The sequence below is a fragment of the Haliaeetus leucocephalus genome, unplaced genomic scaffold, assembly GCF_000737465.1.
Source record: "Haliaeetus leucocephalus isolate CR32 unplaced genomic scaffold, Haliaeetus_leucocephalus-4.0 Scaffold1, whole genome shotgun sequence".
Classification (NCBI taxonomy): Eukaryota; Metazoa; Chordata; class Aves; order Accipitriformes; family Accipitridae; genus Haliaeetus; species Haliaeetus leucocephalus.
In genome coordinates, this window is record NW_010972437.1 from 23,186,766 (window position 1) to 23,204,939 (window position 18,174).

Below are 18,174 nucleotides of genomic sequence, written 5' to 3' on the forward strand. Positions count from 1 at the left end.
TGCAATACAATAATCTGATCTATGTCAAAATAAACTGACTATCTGAAGTATGTAAAAACTTTAAGGCACTTAGCTCCCAGTGCTGAATGCCATTCACAACATGCTACTATTTTTCTGATATTCTTTTCCCACTGAGATGCTTATCATGGAACGAGTACATCGCTATATTTGAAAAGGAAATGCCTGAGATTTGCCCCTGACTTCCAGCAAACAGTAGATGGGAGTTTCCAGGGAAGAGCACATCAAGTGATTGAATCATTATAGTGTTTGATTTTAAATGAATGATAAAAAATTCTAAATGTCTTATAAATATGAAATCAAACCATATAAAATAGTGGCATGGCAAATATTAAAAGGAGAGAGGGTGAAGTTCAAAAAGTTATAAGAAAAATATGGAAATAAAATTAAAGTAAAAAATTTAGGATGATTATCAGGAAGAAAAATCCAAAGCTGCTCCTCATCAATACTTCCAATCTGAATGGAGCAGGAGCTGCTAAATTCCAGTCACTGCGAAAATCTGGTTTGAAAGGAGACTGATGGCAGGTGAGCTTGATTTATTTGAAATCCACGCATTTAGACTCTGATGAGAATAAAGAGAACAGCTTGGACACTAAGAATTTTGGAAGGTATTTCCCACAACTTCTTCGATACGCAAAGAAACATTAACTTAACAGCTAAACCAGAAATGATCCATCAGCGTCTCTCTAGCAATACAGGTGCAGTTGCCACGCTGGGACTGTGTCAGCTGGGTAACGTGTGGCAGCACAGAGGCTCCCAAGTCACCTGCCACGCAGGTGTCACACAAGCAGCTCACTGCCCAGACCTGCTCCAGCGCAAGGACAGACTGCTACTGCCTGCCTGCGCGCTGCTTTAAGAACCCCTCCTCCTATGGCTCTCGACACTCTGGAGATTTCAGTGGAGGGGTTCAAAAGCCTGAAAAGGTGGCCACCCCAAACTAAAATCACATCTTAATTAGACTGGTTAGTGAAACTACTTTGAATTTGATCGCACTTTTCTATATTTTTAAAAAGTAAACCCCCTTTGTTGGCAGGGGGGAACTAATGGAGTGTAAAGCCATATGCTATTCAAAACTCTTTATACATTTCCGTATTTTCCATTAGGTCTGCCAGCTCCCCATTCCAAGCTAAGTAGGGCTCCCTTGCCTTACCGTCATCAGCTTGCTCAGCTGTTGAATCTGAAAATAAAAATGCCTTCTTGCACAGAAGTTCCAAGGCTGAATAATGGAGATCCAGTCTCTCAAATATGCTAGTGCAATAGTAGTTTGCACATAATCTAGGCAAGCGCCAAGCAAGCAAAACAGACATATAGTCTCTTTTGCTTCTAACAATTTATATCTTATTTAGCACTTCCAGCCAGCAAAAAAAATGCTGCTTCTTGCAGCAGACAGCACATGAGGTAGATGTGGCAGCAGAACAAGTGACTGATGTAACTTTTTGGGAAAAACATCAGCACAGATCAGGATTTCATTTTCTTTCCAGCTGCTACTGCCACAAGTATGGGATTCACACTAAGCAGGTGCGTTATGGCTGATGTAAACATTGGTCATGTTGGTCAATATTTTTTTTGAAGTCTGACCATTACTTTCCTTCCCATGCTGTGCAGATTCTTTTCTTATAATGAATTCTGGTGCAACAAGACAGCAACACAGGCTATCTTCAAATTCAGCTTTACTTAATTGTATAGCTTTGGACGAAGAGTGCAATGACTTTCAAGTAAAGGAGAAATTCCCTTCTACAACTGCTACACCTGGACCATCATGGAGAATCTTGTGTATTGACATTAAGGGCAGATCAATTAATGTTTAATTAGCTTTTTGGGGGGAAACAGTCAGTGTAACCAATCTTTCTGCATCTACTGGTCTAGATTTAGAACATTCACTGGGTTCACCTGTGGAGATTTTTTAGACAGCACTCTCTTATTATAAATAAATGTCTTGCAATCAGAGTATTTATGTTGTTGCAGGAAAAACACATCAGACTAGTCCTTTAAGGACTTTTAAAAATATAAAAACTGGATATAGCACTTGATGAAAACTAAAGTGTTCCCAATACCTCTTGGGTACTATAAATTTGCCTGGGTGAATTTTTTAATGGAAATTCAACTGTTTTGTTAGAGTGTAGCTTAGATGTTTGCACTCTCAAGCATATCTTTCTCTCTTACTATCTGTTGTGCACCAACATTCAATTCTCTGCAAGAGACAGCTAATCAGTGTTTAAGTGAAATTTGACACAAGCTTCTTCAATACATGTTTAGAACTGCCTAAAGAAAAAAATATTTTTTCTCCCCTGTAAACATGGTTTTGGTTCTAAATGCAAGCCCAAATTGCAGCTAACTTTTTTTCTCTCCCCTCCCAAGCTGGCAATAAAAGAGTGAGCTGCAGAAAAACACCACATGTACTTGATTAAAAACAAACAAACTAGACAATAAAGACTGTAACACATCTTCACTGATTTTTAAGAGATACAACACAGATTCATTTACAGAGTTTAAAGAAGTTGGATAAATAATTGGAAAAACTTGGCAGATGCGAAAACCATCCAAACCCTGCAGATCCTGAAGCTTTTGACAGTCCCATGTCTGGGTAAGTTGCTACTTTTGTATGCACAATTATTTTCAACATTATTAGCTTTGTTAGTGTGATCTGCTTTATACTTACATTTCCAAGACCATAACGATGTTGGCTTTTTCTTCAAAGGCATCTACACATTGGACAAGTTTTGGATGATGTAGACAGTTCATGATGCTGATTTCATCCCTTATGTTCTCTTTTTCTTTAGCAGAGTATGCTTTGAAAAATTTTCCTGCCCAAACTTTTCCAGTCTTCTTTTCAACAAGCCTAAAGACTTGTCCAAATTTCCCCCTGAAAATATATAACTATTTCCATAAAATGTTTTTGCAGTGTATGGGCCACCATGAATAGCAACATTTGACTAAATATTCCAAGCTCAACCGCTCCATTCTGAAATAAAAATGTCTTCATATCAAGTACTGTTCTGTACTGATTTTGTGTAGACTAATCTGCAAGAACTTTTGCACAAATACCACATTTAGAATACCCCGCTATTCCAATTAGCAAGTTTTATATAAGAAGATTCAAAAAATGGACTCCTACCAGGCTTTAATTCATGTGGCTCAAGTTCCTCTGCACACAGTTTTCTATAGGTCATACACCTCTGAAGGGGCAGCAGATAGGAGACATCTCAGGTATAGGATATAGGTGAAATCAGAACCTGAATGCTAGAGGCTTCAGTACTGTTATTTTGCATGGCTGCATTTGTACAATTCTACCTCTGTGATACACTTATCAAGATTTGTTAATGGCAGCATACAGGATCCCCTGGCCTTCAGCACCACCAGCAGCACAAATTGCTGAAAGATTATCATGGCACGCAATTCACATAGCCACGAGTTTGAGCACTGAGAAACACAGCCAGGCTAATCACTGACCTTCACTGAGCAATACTATTAATGCTCTTGGGATTATGACCACTGTCAACAGAGATTCTAGCCCATGGGCAGGATAATCTTATTACCACTAATGGATATAATGGAAATGCAAGTACACAATGTGTACCTTTTTTTCAGCTAGCTTTTAGAACACTGAACAACGAATGAATCCTCTAGCTTATTCATTTGCGGGCTCCATTTTCCTTGCCAGAAATGCATGTAGTGCCTATTTAAAATCATCAATTAATAGGAATAAAGGATCTTTATGGAGTGGAGGCCAACATATGTTAAAATCTATTTTTACTGCTACAGAGGAGCCCAGCTGGAATGTTGAAAGTGCAAGACACTGTCAAAGAATGAATGCACATGATCTTTATAATTGACTGGTAGCCTTGAAAACTCCAAGTCTTCAAAAGCAAAATATAGTACTTACGATCCCAGTCTTTCTTCAATATTATAGACATCTGAAACTTTTTGTTCAGTGTTGATAGTGACCGTCCGATAGTTGACCTCTGTTTCTTTCCCTTCTACAAATAAGTATTAAGGACCATGATTAAAACCTCCATAAAACATGAATTAAAAACACAGATTTGCATTTGTCCTGATTAAAATATGAACTTCTTACCATCATCAGATAGTTCCACTTCATCCTCTTTAAGTTCTATGATGAAAATAAAAAGACATGAAAAACTTATTATATAGGATATGGTACTTACACAAGCTGGTCAAATTATTCACAGTAACATGGGCAACTGGTAGACCCTATGGCTACGCAGCGAAAAGCAGTCAGGGAGTTTGTGCATTAGCTTCATAATTAAAATCTCTTCACTACTTCTGCGTGACTATTGACTACACAATCACAATCTGGTCACCATTTCTTAATAAATCAAGTTCATGGGTTTTGTAATACTTATGCATTGCACCTGCCTACTAGAAATATCAGCATACTGAATCAGTTCAAAGCCATCTAATAAATAGCTTTAGGAATGCCTTAGTGAAATAGAAAATAAATTGAAATTATTAAAATCAATAACAACACTTCTGGTTCAGTGACAAATACTTTCTGGCTTGCCTATGCATTTTTTTTTGATTGCAAAGCCAAAAGTAAAGCAATTTGTACATGAAAAAATTTCTTGCAAAGCATCCAGACAAATTTTTCAGACTCAAGATGACTAGAAAATTTGGACAGCATGCACTTTCCTGAGCATGGCTGAATTTTGAAATCATCGAGGTCCAAATGGAGTCTCAGTTCTGCATGCATACTCAAAGGCAAGCAGTGATGTTGGCAAGCCCAGTGACGTAAGACAGAGTAAAAGCTGGCCCAAATGTCTTGATTTTAATTTTTAATTTTCATGTGCATGAACTGTCAGTAGCACCACTTTTTTTGTTCCCTATGTTGCCTGCAGGTATGAGGGGAAAGAGGTTGTAGCTGGAATGTTGTTATATCTTGCTTACACTGCTTGGGCTTGCTCCTAAGACCTGTGGCTATGACCAGTAATTTGAGAAACTGTAAAGGCAGTTGCACAGTGACCTGTATAATTCTCCCTTTAGCTGCTGAAGCTGCACCTTGCCATCATAGAGTGCAAGCCTAACCAACTGATTTATCCCCACTGTGTCAACAGATTTGTTATGAAACTTTAGTGCGGTACTCTGGATGCTGTTAGGTGTTTTAGAGTATGGAGTTATATGCAGCGGATGAGAAGAAAACAACAGAAAAAAAAGGGTGCAGGGTGAGCAGATAGCTGGTCTGATGCATGGGCATCACCTTTTCACATCCAACACATAACACTGCATCTGTACTCTGGTAGTAAAGCAAATCAAGTAGATATAATCTGTCACTAAAGCCCTTCTCTCTTTTTTCTGGATTTGCAACCCTTGTATGTCCCAGCACAGACTAGCTGGTTTGCACCGATTTACCAGAAGAGCAGGGAGGGAAGCGAGCCCTCCCCACTCAGGGTTAGCTGTCCTCAGATCTTCCTCAGCTAGAAACCACACTTGCATAGAGCACATCATATTTTCCTCCCCTTTTAAGGGCTGCATAAGGGAGCTGATCCCATCCACGCTGCCAGGAGTTAATGTCTGCCAAATACTGATTAGACCAAGAAGTTAGTTCCCGGTTCTGCAGTGACACTATATTGAAGCCATGAACTAGAAACATTTCGGTCCACCAGTGGAAGCCTAAATTAGACAGGCAGAACATATCTGAGCTTGGTAAGGGCTGAGTAGCTGTGCTAAAACTTTTTTCAGAACTGAGTCAACGGTACCAAATTTTCCTCAAACATGGCAATACCTACTTTAATCTGTTGTGACTTACAACCTTATTTTAGTAGCTGTTTTCTTTAAATGCACAGTGAAAAGTTAGCCATGCCTTTCTTCACTAAGATTATATTAAGATTGCTAATATGCACTGGCCACCTCAGTATGAAAACCAGTAATCAGTCTTTCTGGCAGCAACGGAAAATCCCTATTTACTCAGCTAAGTGTTTACGTAGATGGCAGCTTAAAGTCCTGACTTTGAGAGGTGCTGCACACATGCATTTTCTACTGCCTTTAATTAAAGCACCAGTTATATTCACAAACTTTATATGACTTGCCCTTTCTCCATGCTAGCTGCAGTATCAAGAATTGAAATCAAGAAGCCCTGGCACTGAGAGCACCCTGGCATTGACAACCCACCCTCCTGCAAACAGAAAACATTTTCTTTTCACTCAAAACAACTTTTGTTTGTTTGTTTGTTTGTTTTTAATATGTATCACAATAATTCATACACTTTCTAGGCTTTTTGTATTAAATCTATGTAAGAAAACTCTCAGGCTTAAAAAGAAAAATAGCTTCTTTGCTTTGGTCCAGTACAAGTAGTGCTTGCTCTAGGAAAAACAAATATAGGGAAGAGTCAGGTCCCCAACTCTAAGAGGAGTTTGTCCTGCAACTAAAGAAAGAGGGCATTCAAACACAGGGAATTTTATTATGAAGAGCCAATGCCGTCTAGCTTTCTTTCAATTTATTGCTACTCTTAATGTTATTTGCCCCCGCTTTGAAAAGAAGCTGCATCTTGATTTAGGTCAGGTTTTAAATCTTTAAAATAGAGGAAAGTAATTTCTCAGAATGCATCCAGTTTAACACTTGAAGAGAAATATGATTTACTTTTGTTTGGAAATGTCTGTTGAGAGGCTTAAACAGTTGTGTGATGCTGCACCACTTTGCTATCATTTTGTCTTGCTGTGGCAATAAAAGATAACATCACAAGGGTTATGTGAGAGTCTTAAAACTCCAAAGCCCTGCATACATAAGTAAGGAGGGAGAGATGATAGAACACACAGTCCACTCCTCAAAGACAGGAAAAATGGCAAAATACATTATTCCTGGTCTGGGCTTTTCAGTGTGGTATGACTATCAGAGTGATCCTTGCACAGTAGGTAGATGTGGGCATGCACAAAAATGTGCATTCAATATCTGTTTTTAAAAAATAATGCTGATTTGTGTATGTGTTTAAAATTTTGGTACCAGTTTCCAAAAAATTCCCAAAATGTTCCAGCTCTTCCCATTAGTCCTTTGAGAAGATCTTAAGCAAAAAATAAGAGGCAAAAGATACTGAAAAATATTTTTACAAGTACATGCAACTGTAATCAAACCCCCTAAAAAATATTTTTAACACCCATAATGCTGCAAAACCAACATGCTAAGTAGGATAGCCTTGAATTCACAAGATTGGTGTACTACTGGCAAGAGGATTGAGGTGCTCTACCATGCTGGGATTTGAAGCATGGAAACTACAACTAGGTATGAGAGGCTAATTCAGTTTCGGCTGCATATTCAGTGCTTGGCGAGCAGCAAGCACATTTACTTTTTCCAAAAGCAAATTTGGGATAGTGTTTATGGCTTGTTTTTCCATGGTGTGTCCAGTGTAAACGGTAATGATTCCATCAGTATGTTTCAGGTAAGTCACCAAGCATCATTTTCCAGCTGGGCACGGTCTGAATGTGTAACTTATGTGTGAAAGGTTTCATCTCCCATTACCTGTGCACTGAACTAGAGAAGTCTGTCAGCCAGCACTCACACCGTAAGCCAGAAGTCACATTATTGGTTGCTTTCACAAGGCAGGGTTGTGAGATCCCTGAAGCCAAGTTTCCACACTGGATGCATGCAAAACTTACATGCTCAGACACCCACATGAAGTCTGTGAAGGGACTTCAGCACTCTTACAGCCAGCATAAGCATTCATTGCACAGAGGCACATGTGAAGGAGTGTGTACAGCTGCCTGGCCTCACTGGAGAACTGTTAAGATAGAGTTTAATTGAATTCAGATTTTTTTTTTTTCCTCTTAAAAACTAACCTTCTTGTTTCTCTCCAACTTTTACCAGCTCAGATTCTTGACTGGGCTCACTGATGCCATACACGTTAGCTGCTCGCACACGGAATTTGTACTCCCGGTCAGCCTGCAGGTCCTGCACATTGAAAGAGGTGCTGCGGCAAGTAGTGAGATCTGTCCATTTGTTATCCACTGAGTTCCAGATCTCCACAGTGTAGGACTGCACCGCGCTTCCACCATCATAAGAGGAGCCATACCACGAGAGAGTGAGGGAGGAACTCCGTATGTCTGATGCACAAGGTGTTCCGGCAGGTGGGTCTGGTTTATCTGCAAAAACATACGCAAAGCACATTAGATGAAATCATGAGGGTAAGAGGGTAGGACTTCCATTAGGGTATAACTGGCCCTAGCTAACAGCCTTTTTCTTTCCATGCCATAGCTCTGCTTCAGAGGTTTGTACTACAGGGAGAAGGAACAACCGCAGCACAGACAGACATACCTGAATTAGCTAACCTAGATGCCAATCCCACATGGGCCTCAGCATGGGTTGTTCAGTTCCCTGGGCATCTTGCTAAGCCATGCTGAAGCCTAATGCCCTTCACAGCTATCATTAGGGAAACTATGGAGACTAAAACCAGTCACAGCTATGCCTGCAAGTACTGAAATCAAATCTCCCACGATAGTGCAGACCACTCCTTTGTGAACTTCCTTAGAGGTTTACCTCTGTAACAGTCATCATAGCTGTGATGCTCTTTCTCCAGCTCCCTTCATCTGCTTCCATACTTCAGGACCACTGCTGACCTTTCACAGCCTCAGAATGTGCCACTCATCCAATATTAGCTGGGCAGCAGAGATAATAAAACCAGTTTGTTGGCACAGAAACACAGATCTTGAAGGGTGATAACTTTGTCTGCTAACAATTTAGTGAACAACTTTGCCTATGTGCAGTTTTTGGAAGCCTAGTGCACTTTTTGGTAAAAAGGAATTCAGCTTAGAATACATCATTTAAATATTGAGATTTTTTTAATCTCATATGCATTTTGGAAATTGTTGGGGAGGTGGAAGATAGAAATTTCTAACTGTTTTTCCTCAGTTAGGGGCTTGCTCCCGCAGTCCTTATTTGCATGAATAGGCCCAGTATCACCAGAACCTGGTGTGCAGATGAGCAGCCAACTATGCAAACATCCCATACAATGCAAAAACTTTGCAGTTATATGACTTTTTCAAAATGAAGTTTAATGATTACATAGTTATTGAAATGAATGTTTTCCTAAGACAGAAAAATGTTGACTTTAAAAAAAAATATTACTGGTTAAGAAAATAATTATGGAAGTTAAGCACTTCAAAAGACTTTAAAGGGAACAATTATCTTCCTTGGGAATAATCCCCTAGGAAGTAATCTAGCAAAACCTACAAAATAATTATGATGTTGTTCTGGATGAATTAGTGGCCAAAGGTTGAATGAGAAATCAAAGGATGGGATAAAATGACAGAAGATGAAAAGAAAAAGATGGAAAGTGTGAGATGCTACAAACAGTGGTTACACTGGACATGGGCTGATACAATCCTGCCCCATTTTGCTGGTTAAAACTGTTAATGGACATTATCACTTTCTCCTTAAGAAAGCCAGAGCTGGCAAACCAGCCAAAAAATACAGCCACTTTCTCAGCAATAAAAACATCCAAATGCTGGGGAAAACTGCCATGGACTTTGATCAAAGCCTTACTGTGGTAGACTATATCAGTTACCCCTCCATACTCAAATTATCATTCCTGGGAAAATCACTGAGCAGACAGAAATAGCTACAGGTTGCCACAAATATGTCTTCAGTTCTTGGACAGAAGGACCTCTCCTCTGACTGCTGTGGTTTTACTCATAAAGAGGGAAAATGGGGTAGTCTAATCGGATCAAGACAGTTAAATATCAGTTCACTCTTTGGAAGAGTGCAAGTTCTATTGACCAATGATTTCCCTGCAAATACTTTTGTAATTCCTTTTAGTTCAGTTGTGATGGAAAATCCATCTCCCTCCACAACTTAAACATATTAGAAGATCTATAAATAGAACTTGTTAAGTATGAGGGAAAAGACTGGGAGGGAGGAAGGGAGATGGACACCACGGGTTTGCCGCTGCATTCGGCATGAGAATGCCCGGGCAGAAGAAGAGACTGCCAGAATTTAGGTTATCTCTATTCATTTTGGCAACACTTAAAACATCATTCCACTAGGAGTCATCGTTATACAGTACATCTCTTGTTAAACACAAACACCAGAGACCAGATGTCCTTAACCTCTGGAATGGCTTATTGCCCTGCTTAGTTGTCACATTTTACTCACCTCATTTTCTGGCAGGATAAAGGGGACTATTAACAGGCATGAACTTATAGTGTAGATATAATGAACTGAATCACAGAGAAGCTAAATGACTTGTCCAAGATTAGAAAGAGAGATTGTAGCAAAGACGAGAACTGAATCTTGATCTCCTGGTGCCCAAACCCCAGCATCCCTCTTCCCTGTACTAGTCCTGCCCCAGCCTCCTTGAAGCTGCAAGAAGTGAGAATTCAATGCTCACACCATTCGCAATATCAGAACCCTTGTACAATGCTATAGCAGCCACCAGAAGCTGGTTGTGTGGCACACATGGATTGTATGATTTTTAGTCAAACAGCAGGGATAGCCATCTTCTTTTCACTACAACTTACTATCCACGCAGACCTTGTAGGGAATGATGCTACCTCTGTCCTCTTCAAAATCTGTACAGAAGAATATTCAGCTCATAATCATCACTGCATCATCTCAAGATGCAGATAGAAGAACTTGGATATGTAACAGCTGACTTATCCTAAATCCAAACAGAACAGAGAAGTTGCTGATAGCAAGAGGAAAATACTTTGAAGAAAAAGCTAAGGCAGTAGTCTATCACCTTACGGAGGCATCTGTTCGGGTTTGTGAAAGTAGTGCAGATTCTCTGACATCTGCTATGCACACAGCTAAATGTGGACGGTATGTGTTTGTTTAAAAAAGAAAAAAAAGAAAGTGTTAGCCTGGTCTAATGCTCTGCACTGATTTTTATATTGAGGGAGGAAAGAATGCATGTGCTTCAGTCTTTGCAGAGTACAGTAGCCTGCTTGCCGTGCAGGACATCAAAATACAGACTCTTTTTGCTGACTTTCAGCACACTTCTATTTCCAATTGAAACTCTGGGCATGATTTATCAGTTGCCTAGGCCACAGTTACTTTAGTGACCTCTCTTCCCATGACTCACCTAGATAACTGCAATCCATTTGGACAGTGTAGTTTACAGAAGCAATGCTTAGGTGTGTGAGCACTGGAGAGAAAACATTCATGGCCAAGAGGACAACAGTGGTAAAGAAAATGCTACATGGCTTTAGTTTAATATCTGCCAGCCTTGGGAATACTTCTACTTTCCTAATAAATTTTTCCCAGTAGGCGAAGACAAAAACCTGCAACCCTGGCTGGACTCTCTTAAGCCAGAAAGATGCACGTTTTTTGTTTGAAGTCTACCGTGTGCTACTGCTTGCAGATCTGCTCAGTGTATAAATACTGGCATAGTAGCTGCTTTGGGAGATCATAACCAAGAACAAAAGCCTAATCTTTGCTCTTTCTTAATATGACAGATGTATATGTACCATTTTACCATGCTTAAAAACTATTTGATATCAGACTGGATGGTATTCTACAGTTCTGCACATTCAGAGAATTTGCAGATGGTCTCTCCATGTGTCTGTTTTGTTTCTTGACAGTTTATTCTATTGGAATTTTAAAGGTTACCCTTTATTCATCTGTCTGTATTGAAAGCTAGGATATTTTGCCAAACTGCATTCCCTTCTGGATATGAAATCTCTATCAGCACAATTAACTGCTTCCAATAAAAATATGCACTGGGTTGAGGAGGGGTATGGAAGTCAAGCACAATTCTCTATTTTGTCCTTCTGTTTTAGTGTTTAGTATACCATTAATGTCCTTGAGCTGCCCATCTTCAATATTTCATTTGCATGTCATGTGCAGTCTTTTACACACACAAACATACTTCATACTTAGGCTTATATTATGAGGGCTTTACATAGGCTTCATTGGACCACAATTTTGTTCTTCCTGTTCTGGACCAAACCACAGCCACAAGCCAACATGTGAACTAGAAGGAAGGGAGTGCATCCAAAAATACACTGCTCCTTGTGAACATTTCTCTAGGGGAAGCTATTGATTTAAAATACCAAGCTCTAACTTCAGTTCACTATTATATGTAACAAAAGAAAACATGTATATATTCTCCACCATATAGTCTTAACTATATGAAAATAGGGTTACTCCAGTCTTACAGCACGCATATAACACCAACTTAACTATGCTTTATGATGTTCTAGATTGTCACGGTCAAATTGGCTGTACCCACACAGTCATGTTGAACTTGGTCAGAATCCTACAAACTCCACCTCCTTTGCAGCAGATAGTACTTACACCTCTTTTACTAGGGTGCATGATCACCTCATTTGCCTAACAGTATGACTGCAGAGGCTAACAAGACAGTGGGAGGTTGGACAGTTAAATGCTAAGGGGGGCTCAAGCACAAAGATCCTTACATAATCTCTTTAAGAATATCAGTAGGGTTGCTCGGAGCTGGCTCCCAAAGCCTAGTGGCAAGCATAGGAGATGGACAAGCAGCTAATTTGGCCTCAAGCCTGCCTCTGGGACTGTTCCGCACAGCAGCACAGAGACTGCATAGAGTCACTGACACTAGTGGCACAGAGGAAACAGCAGTAGCAACTCGTATGGGCTATACGCCATGCATAGGGGAGTAAGAGGGGAGTGGAGGTGATGTGACGGAGGGCTCTACTGCTTTCCTCCCTTTGTGCTCCAGCAAACTAGGCACAGATTAAAAAAACCCTACTTCCCAACAAAGAGAGACATAAATTACCACTACCCCAGAGCAAGGAGGTCAGATTCCAGTTTATTCTTTGTGGCATGCGTTCCTTAGGGCAGATGGTAAGGTCACGAGCTGGCCTCACATGAAATGTATAAGCCACATTTAAGACCATACCAGGATTGAAACATGCACTTCTTATTTACTCCCAAATTGAATTCAGCTGCACTCCTTCCTCAGTCAAATTCTCAGAAATATTTTGGTAAACAGGTTTTGATATATAGCCTGGAGTAACCTTTAATTAATTTGTATTTGTACACTCTGAGAAGCATAAAGCATAAGCATGCTCAGCCTTTATATCATTGCTATTTATAAGACAAATTTGACTTGAGGTCCTTGCCTTTTTTCAGTGGTGTGTAACCCAAAGTTCCTCCTGATAAGGGAAGGGACTTTCTCTCTTTCTGCTTAGGTGGTGAACCCACAGCTCATACAGAACACCCACATAATATGGAACTGTGCTATCCAGATCTGCCTTCTCTACATGGCTCAGTTTACAGGGTCTGCAGAACACAAGCACCATTCCAGGAGACCAAAAAAGGCAGCAATCTCCTTATCTGAGTGCAGGGAAATGGAAATTGTTCTGCTACTTGATGTGAGGGTCATGCTGAGCCAAAGCAAGGCGATAGGGCTTGCTGCGCATTAAGAGCTTGCAGGGCTCTGGCGGGCTCTTAAGCAGCAATGCTGTTCCAGTAGAAAGCCTCTGAAAACTGAGAACAGTATAACCACAACCTCTGAAAAAAGTTATTTTTCTTTTATGAACAGGGACAGTACTGAAGCAATGTCTCTGAAGTAGTTTTCTTTATCTGTTCTCAAAATTGGTTTGGTTTCTTTCTAAATCCAGTTATCATATTACTATGTACCACTATTATTAGCTATTGTGATATTTGTCTGCCAGATAAAGAACAGACAGAAAGAAACAATTTAATTCCATTCCACAAGCTGTTTAGCCAGAGAAGGTATTTAATATGCTGCAAAAGCCAGTTGAACACTGTCCATGCCGACTGCACTGGCAAAGCCTTCATTTGAAATTCATCAGCAGGAGAAAAGCGAAACCATAAAAGGTCATAACTGAACTTGGCATTATTGCTGACAGGGCTCAGGGTCATGGCAGACCTCTCTGCTTTGCTCGGAAAACTATGCCCTGCAGCTTTTTTTCCAAGGGAGAGGAGTGCTATAACTAGAGATATTATTACCCCTTAACACCCTGTAACAACCATTAACACCCTTCTGGATGTTAGTGTACCATAGGTTTAGAGTAAAATTAAACTAGGAAACAATGCCTGCATTCTCCCACGAAACAACACAAGAGAAGCTGAAATGAACAGAAATTTTCTCCTAATGAAACAGCGTCCCCAGCAGAGCCCAGGACCACATGGACAAGGTTAGTTAGCCCATATTGCCCATCCCGACAACTCTGACATAAGACTAATTTATTTTAAAACTGCCCTTTTTAGACCTGATAGCTTACAAATACTGGAGGCCCAGAGCACCACTTCATGCTGTTGTTTCCACTTTGTCAGTTGGGGCAACTGAGGCATAAAAGAGTAAAATGACCTTGTCCAAGGACACACGGGAGAACGGAGCTGGGAACGAAACCAGAGCTCACCACTCCCACGCAAATGCCCTCAGCACAAGAACATCTCCTTCTGCCACAGGCCTAATGGAACAAACAAATATATAATGCATTCTCAGGAGCCCTTTTTCTAGACCATCTGCTCCTGTGCCTGAGTCAACAAGCTATTCGGATTACTCATGTGCTCCATGTTAGGTGTCTGGTTTGATAACTGATTGAATTAGAGCTCTGATACCTGTCCACTGATAGGCAGAATAAATTTTAGGTTATTCTCCAGTAAGACTACCAGCAGGTTCCAAGTCTCCACGAGGATGAGTTTGGGTCCTAGGAATCCCATGTTTGTGTGCAGGAGTCGTGATGCATAATTTCTTAGTAACTAAGACTTTTCTAGCATTTAACACCAAGCAAAATACAGGAATTTTGTTGTGAGAAATACCGTCATGATATTTCCTTTTCTTCATCAGAAGAAAGGTGAAGATAAGTACCAGGAAAAATAACTAAGCAGGGAGTTCTACTGGAATTTCTTCTAACAGAAATGACATTGAAACTAGATGGCCCTTCAAGGAATAAATCCAGACCAGCACTGATGCATAGGACAACATAAGCTGTTCTTCCTCTATACATTGTTATCTTGCTGTGAAAATTTAGTTTTGATACAGCTGCAGAGTTTTGCCACCAAGCATTAGTGGGGAGACTGACAGTGGAGGTTACAACACTGTTGAACTGCAACAGCAGCAACATAAGATGTCTCTTCCTTAACCACTAGTCTAGTTGCCCTTTAACCATGAAACTGATGACAAAAATGCTCCAGCAATCCAGAGGAATTTAAAAGGCTAAAGGTTAGAGACCGAGTCAACCCACATATTCTTAGGAAATTCACTGCATTCTCAACCCTAACTGTAAACAGGGAATCACATGGATACTGCAAGATATAATCTGATGCTTCTCAGACGAAGATGAAGTTTCAGAAGCATTCATGTTAGCACTTCTGAGATGCAGTATTCTCTGTAGAAGAGTCTATGGTTGTTCCGCTTCATTATGTGCTTTACAGATGTCTGCACGTGCTTTTCCAGAGAGAGAAGGCAGTTTCTGACCACCGCTGGATCCACTCAGTCTGAGTGGCTAGCACTGAGCCAGATTTCTCAGACACTCACAAAAAATGCTGACAGTGCCACTGTGAAGTGTTGGTTATGCTACCACATTTCCATCTAACAGAGCTTCACGCAAAGAATTAATGCTAATATAGTATGCATGTATGTCACTTGTTGAACCACGACCAAGCCCTTCATATAAGCAATTATTAATCCTACCATTATATTCAATGACTATTGGAGTTAGTGATGATCAGATCTTGTTCTCAAGCTAAACTTGAATTTTCTCATTTTTGCTTGGAAAGACTGCTCATACAGATTCTGCTAAAGACATAGAAGTAACAGTTTCCTCACAGAAAGCAACTTCTCCATCCCAACTCAGGTATGGAATCATAACCGCATGCAGAGGAGCAGGTATTACTTAGTGAATTCATATTATACTACTTGCAACATGCTTATATATGTGTCCTTAAGTACTTGGTTTATCACTTTCCAACAGTGCATGAGGATGCACTACACGGTATGTGCACAAATGCTTAGAGTAAATAAAAACACTATAACAATTATCTTTAGGCAATAATGATATTGCTCTTATTCTTCTGCATGTATATAGCATACAGCTCACTAATCACCATGATAATTTTTTTTTTTAATACAATACTACACCAAGAACAATTCAAATCTAAAGGATTTATAAAAGACAAACAGGGTTGATCAAAATCAGCCCCCAGGTAGGTAGTACATGTGTTTTTACTTCTGTATTAAAAGAAGTAAAAGTTGTCACTAATATCCAAATTATTCACCAGACACTGATCATCAGAAACCCCCTGTATATTAGGCAGGGAAACATGAAGCAATTTGTCCAAAATCATGAAGGAAACTTGTGGCATAGCTGTGGAACAGACTACTTCTCTAATGCCAAATTCTTCTTGTTGAATACTCCATTATTCTTTTGACTCTTTGTCATGGTACCCAGCTTTAGGCAGTATGAAAACCAAGTTCCTTTTTCAAAAGTGGTTACAGATCGGGGTATTCCTGTCACATGGAAATGTTCAGAACCATAAATTTGAAATTTACCCATACACATCCAATAAATGGCATGAAAGGAATGAATATTCCTTGCTATCACTGTAGAGTGAGGGCTCTACCTTGCCTAAATCAGCCCTATCTTACACTAAGCTCATCACTGGCTCATTTAATATAGCTTTGGCAACAGACGTCCACTTTAATCTGACGCAGCATCTGCCGTGAATCATTAGCTCAGTCTCACATCAGGCCATTTTGGTTTTGGAGCAGAAACATGTTTCAAATTCTCCCAGAGACATCACTCAGCTAATGAAATTACTTATTTAAGAGAGCTAATCATCACAGTAGACAAGAGGTCAACATGGACATTTTGGGACCAGTCAATCTTTTAAAGGAAGGCATTGCTTAACTTGAATGTCTCACTTTTGCTGCAGGTCTCCCAGTATTATTAGTGCTTATACAGACAAAGTTACACAATGAATCAATGTGAAACTCAAGGCTCGGTCCGTGTGCCTCAGTGCTGTGTACTCATCACCACACTGCACTGCCTATCAGTTAACGTCCCAACTAACTTGACTACAGTGCATCTGGTGCGTGGACTGCAAACAGCTCACACTGGAGGCTGAGTGCAATGGACATTTTGTTCATTGATACTCATTGAAACTGCAAAGGAAAAAAAATCCTTGGAATAAAGTTGGGTTTCTTTCAAGAGCATCTTTTCCCATGGCCCCACCTGCATTAAATGACATACTGTTCAAACTCTTGAAATGTCAGAACTCCTGCTAAGCTTGCAGTTGAAGGCGGAGACTGACAGTGTGAGCAGTTAAATTTAAGACTTTAGGAGGTAAATTCAAAGGAACACAGGGTAGCTTTTTTCCCCTAAAAGTCATTATTAAAAATAATTTCCAAAAATCATACCCAGCTATAGTTTACAGTCTAGGACTCAGAGTTTAAATCATAGCAGGATCATCTCTGGTTTGAATCCTGGCAGATAAGCTCAGTCCTTTGTCCTCTAGTTGGAGGTAAGTCAATAATGTTATTTTTTGTGAAGAAAGGTCTTTGACAACTGAAAGTATAAAACCAAGATCCAGGATGGTCTTAAATATCCTCAGGACGGTCTTTAGACGTTTTGCTCAAAGCAGGATCAGCTATAAGGTCAGACCAGATTGTTCAGATGCTTATCCAGTCTGAACTTGAATACCTCCAAGGATGGAGACTGAACAACTTTTCTGGGCAACCTGCTACCTGGCCTGTGTTACAGTCCAAATTTAATTTGGGAAATGCTTATTGGAGTCTTTTCCATGAGACACTTGCCCATCAGCATGAAGACTTTGCAATCCACATGGTTGTAAGAAGTAATAATAAAAGAAATACTTCTTTATTTCCATGTTTATTTCATTTTGTATTTTAACAAATGTCTTTGATTTGCTAAAATTCAGAACAGACAAGCCTGTTAGCTAGCCCTTTGAGAAACATAGCTCTAGGTTGGCTCAGACACACTCCTCCAGAAAGCAGATGTTCTGTATTTGTAGTTTCCCTCAATATATTCAAGACTCAGTTGTGGACTGTGGTCAGTCAGCAGTGTTTTGAGTACACAGCATACACATAGACGTGCCGTTTATCAGTAAACTTATAGGGAGGCAGCTCACACAGAGTTTAGAGCCTTAATATAAATAGCTGAGGCAAACAGAGCTGATCTCTAGCACCAGGGCTTTCTCCACGAATGCTTGTTATGAATGTGGGGTCAGGGCAGGGAGGGCAAGTTT

General features: G+C 40.0%; 1 protein-coding gene across 1 annotated transcript in view; it reads right to left on the minus strand.

Moving 5' to 3' along the window:
- MYLK (myosin light chain kinase) overlaps window positions 1-18,174 on the minus strand; it is a 222,201-nt gene that overhangs the window by 23,965 nt on the left and 180,062 nt on the right. Inside the window, exons 22-25 of the mRNA XM_010568853.1 lie at window positions 7,803-8,105; window positions 4,094-4,129; window positions 3,902-3,995; window positions 2,678-2,881 (exon numbers count right to left, since the gene is read on the minus strand). Coding sequence (XP_010567155.1) covers window positions 2,678-2,881; window positions 3,902-3,995; window positions 4,094-4,129; window positions 7,803-8,105 — 637 coding nt within the window. The remainder of the gene's footprint in view (window positions 1-2,677; window positions 2,882-3,901; window positions 3,996-4,093; window positions 4,130-7,802; window positions 8,106-18,174) is intronic.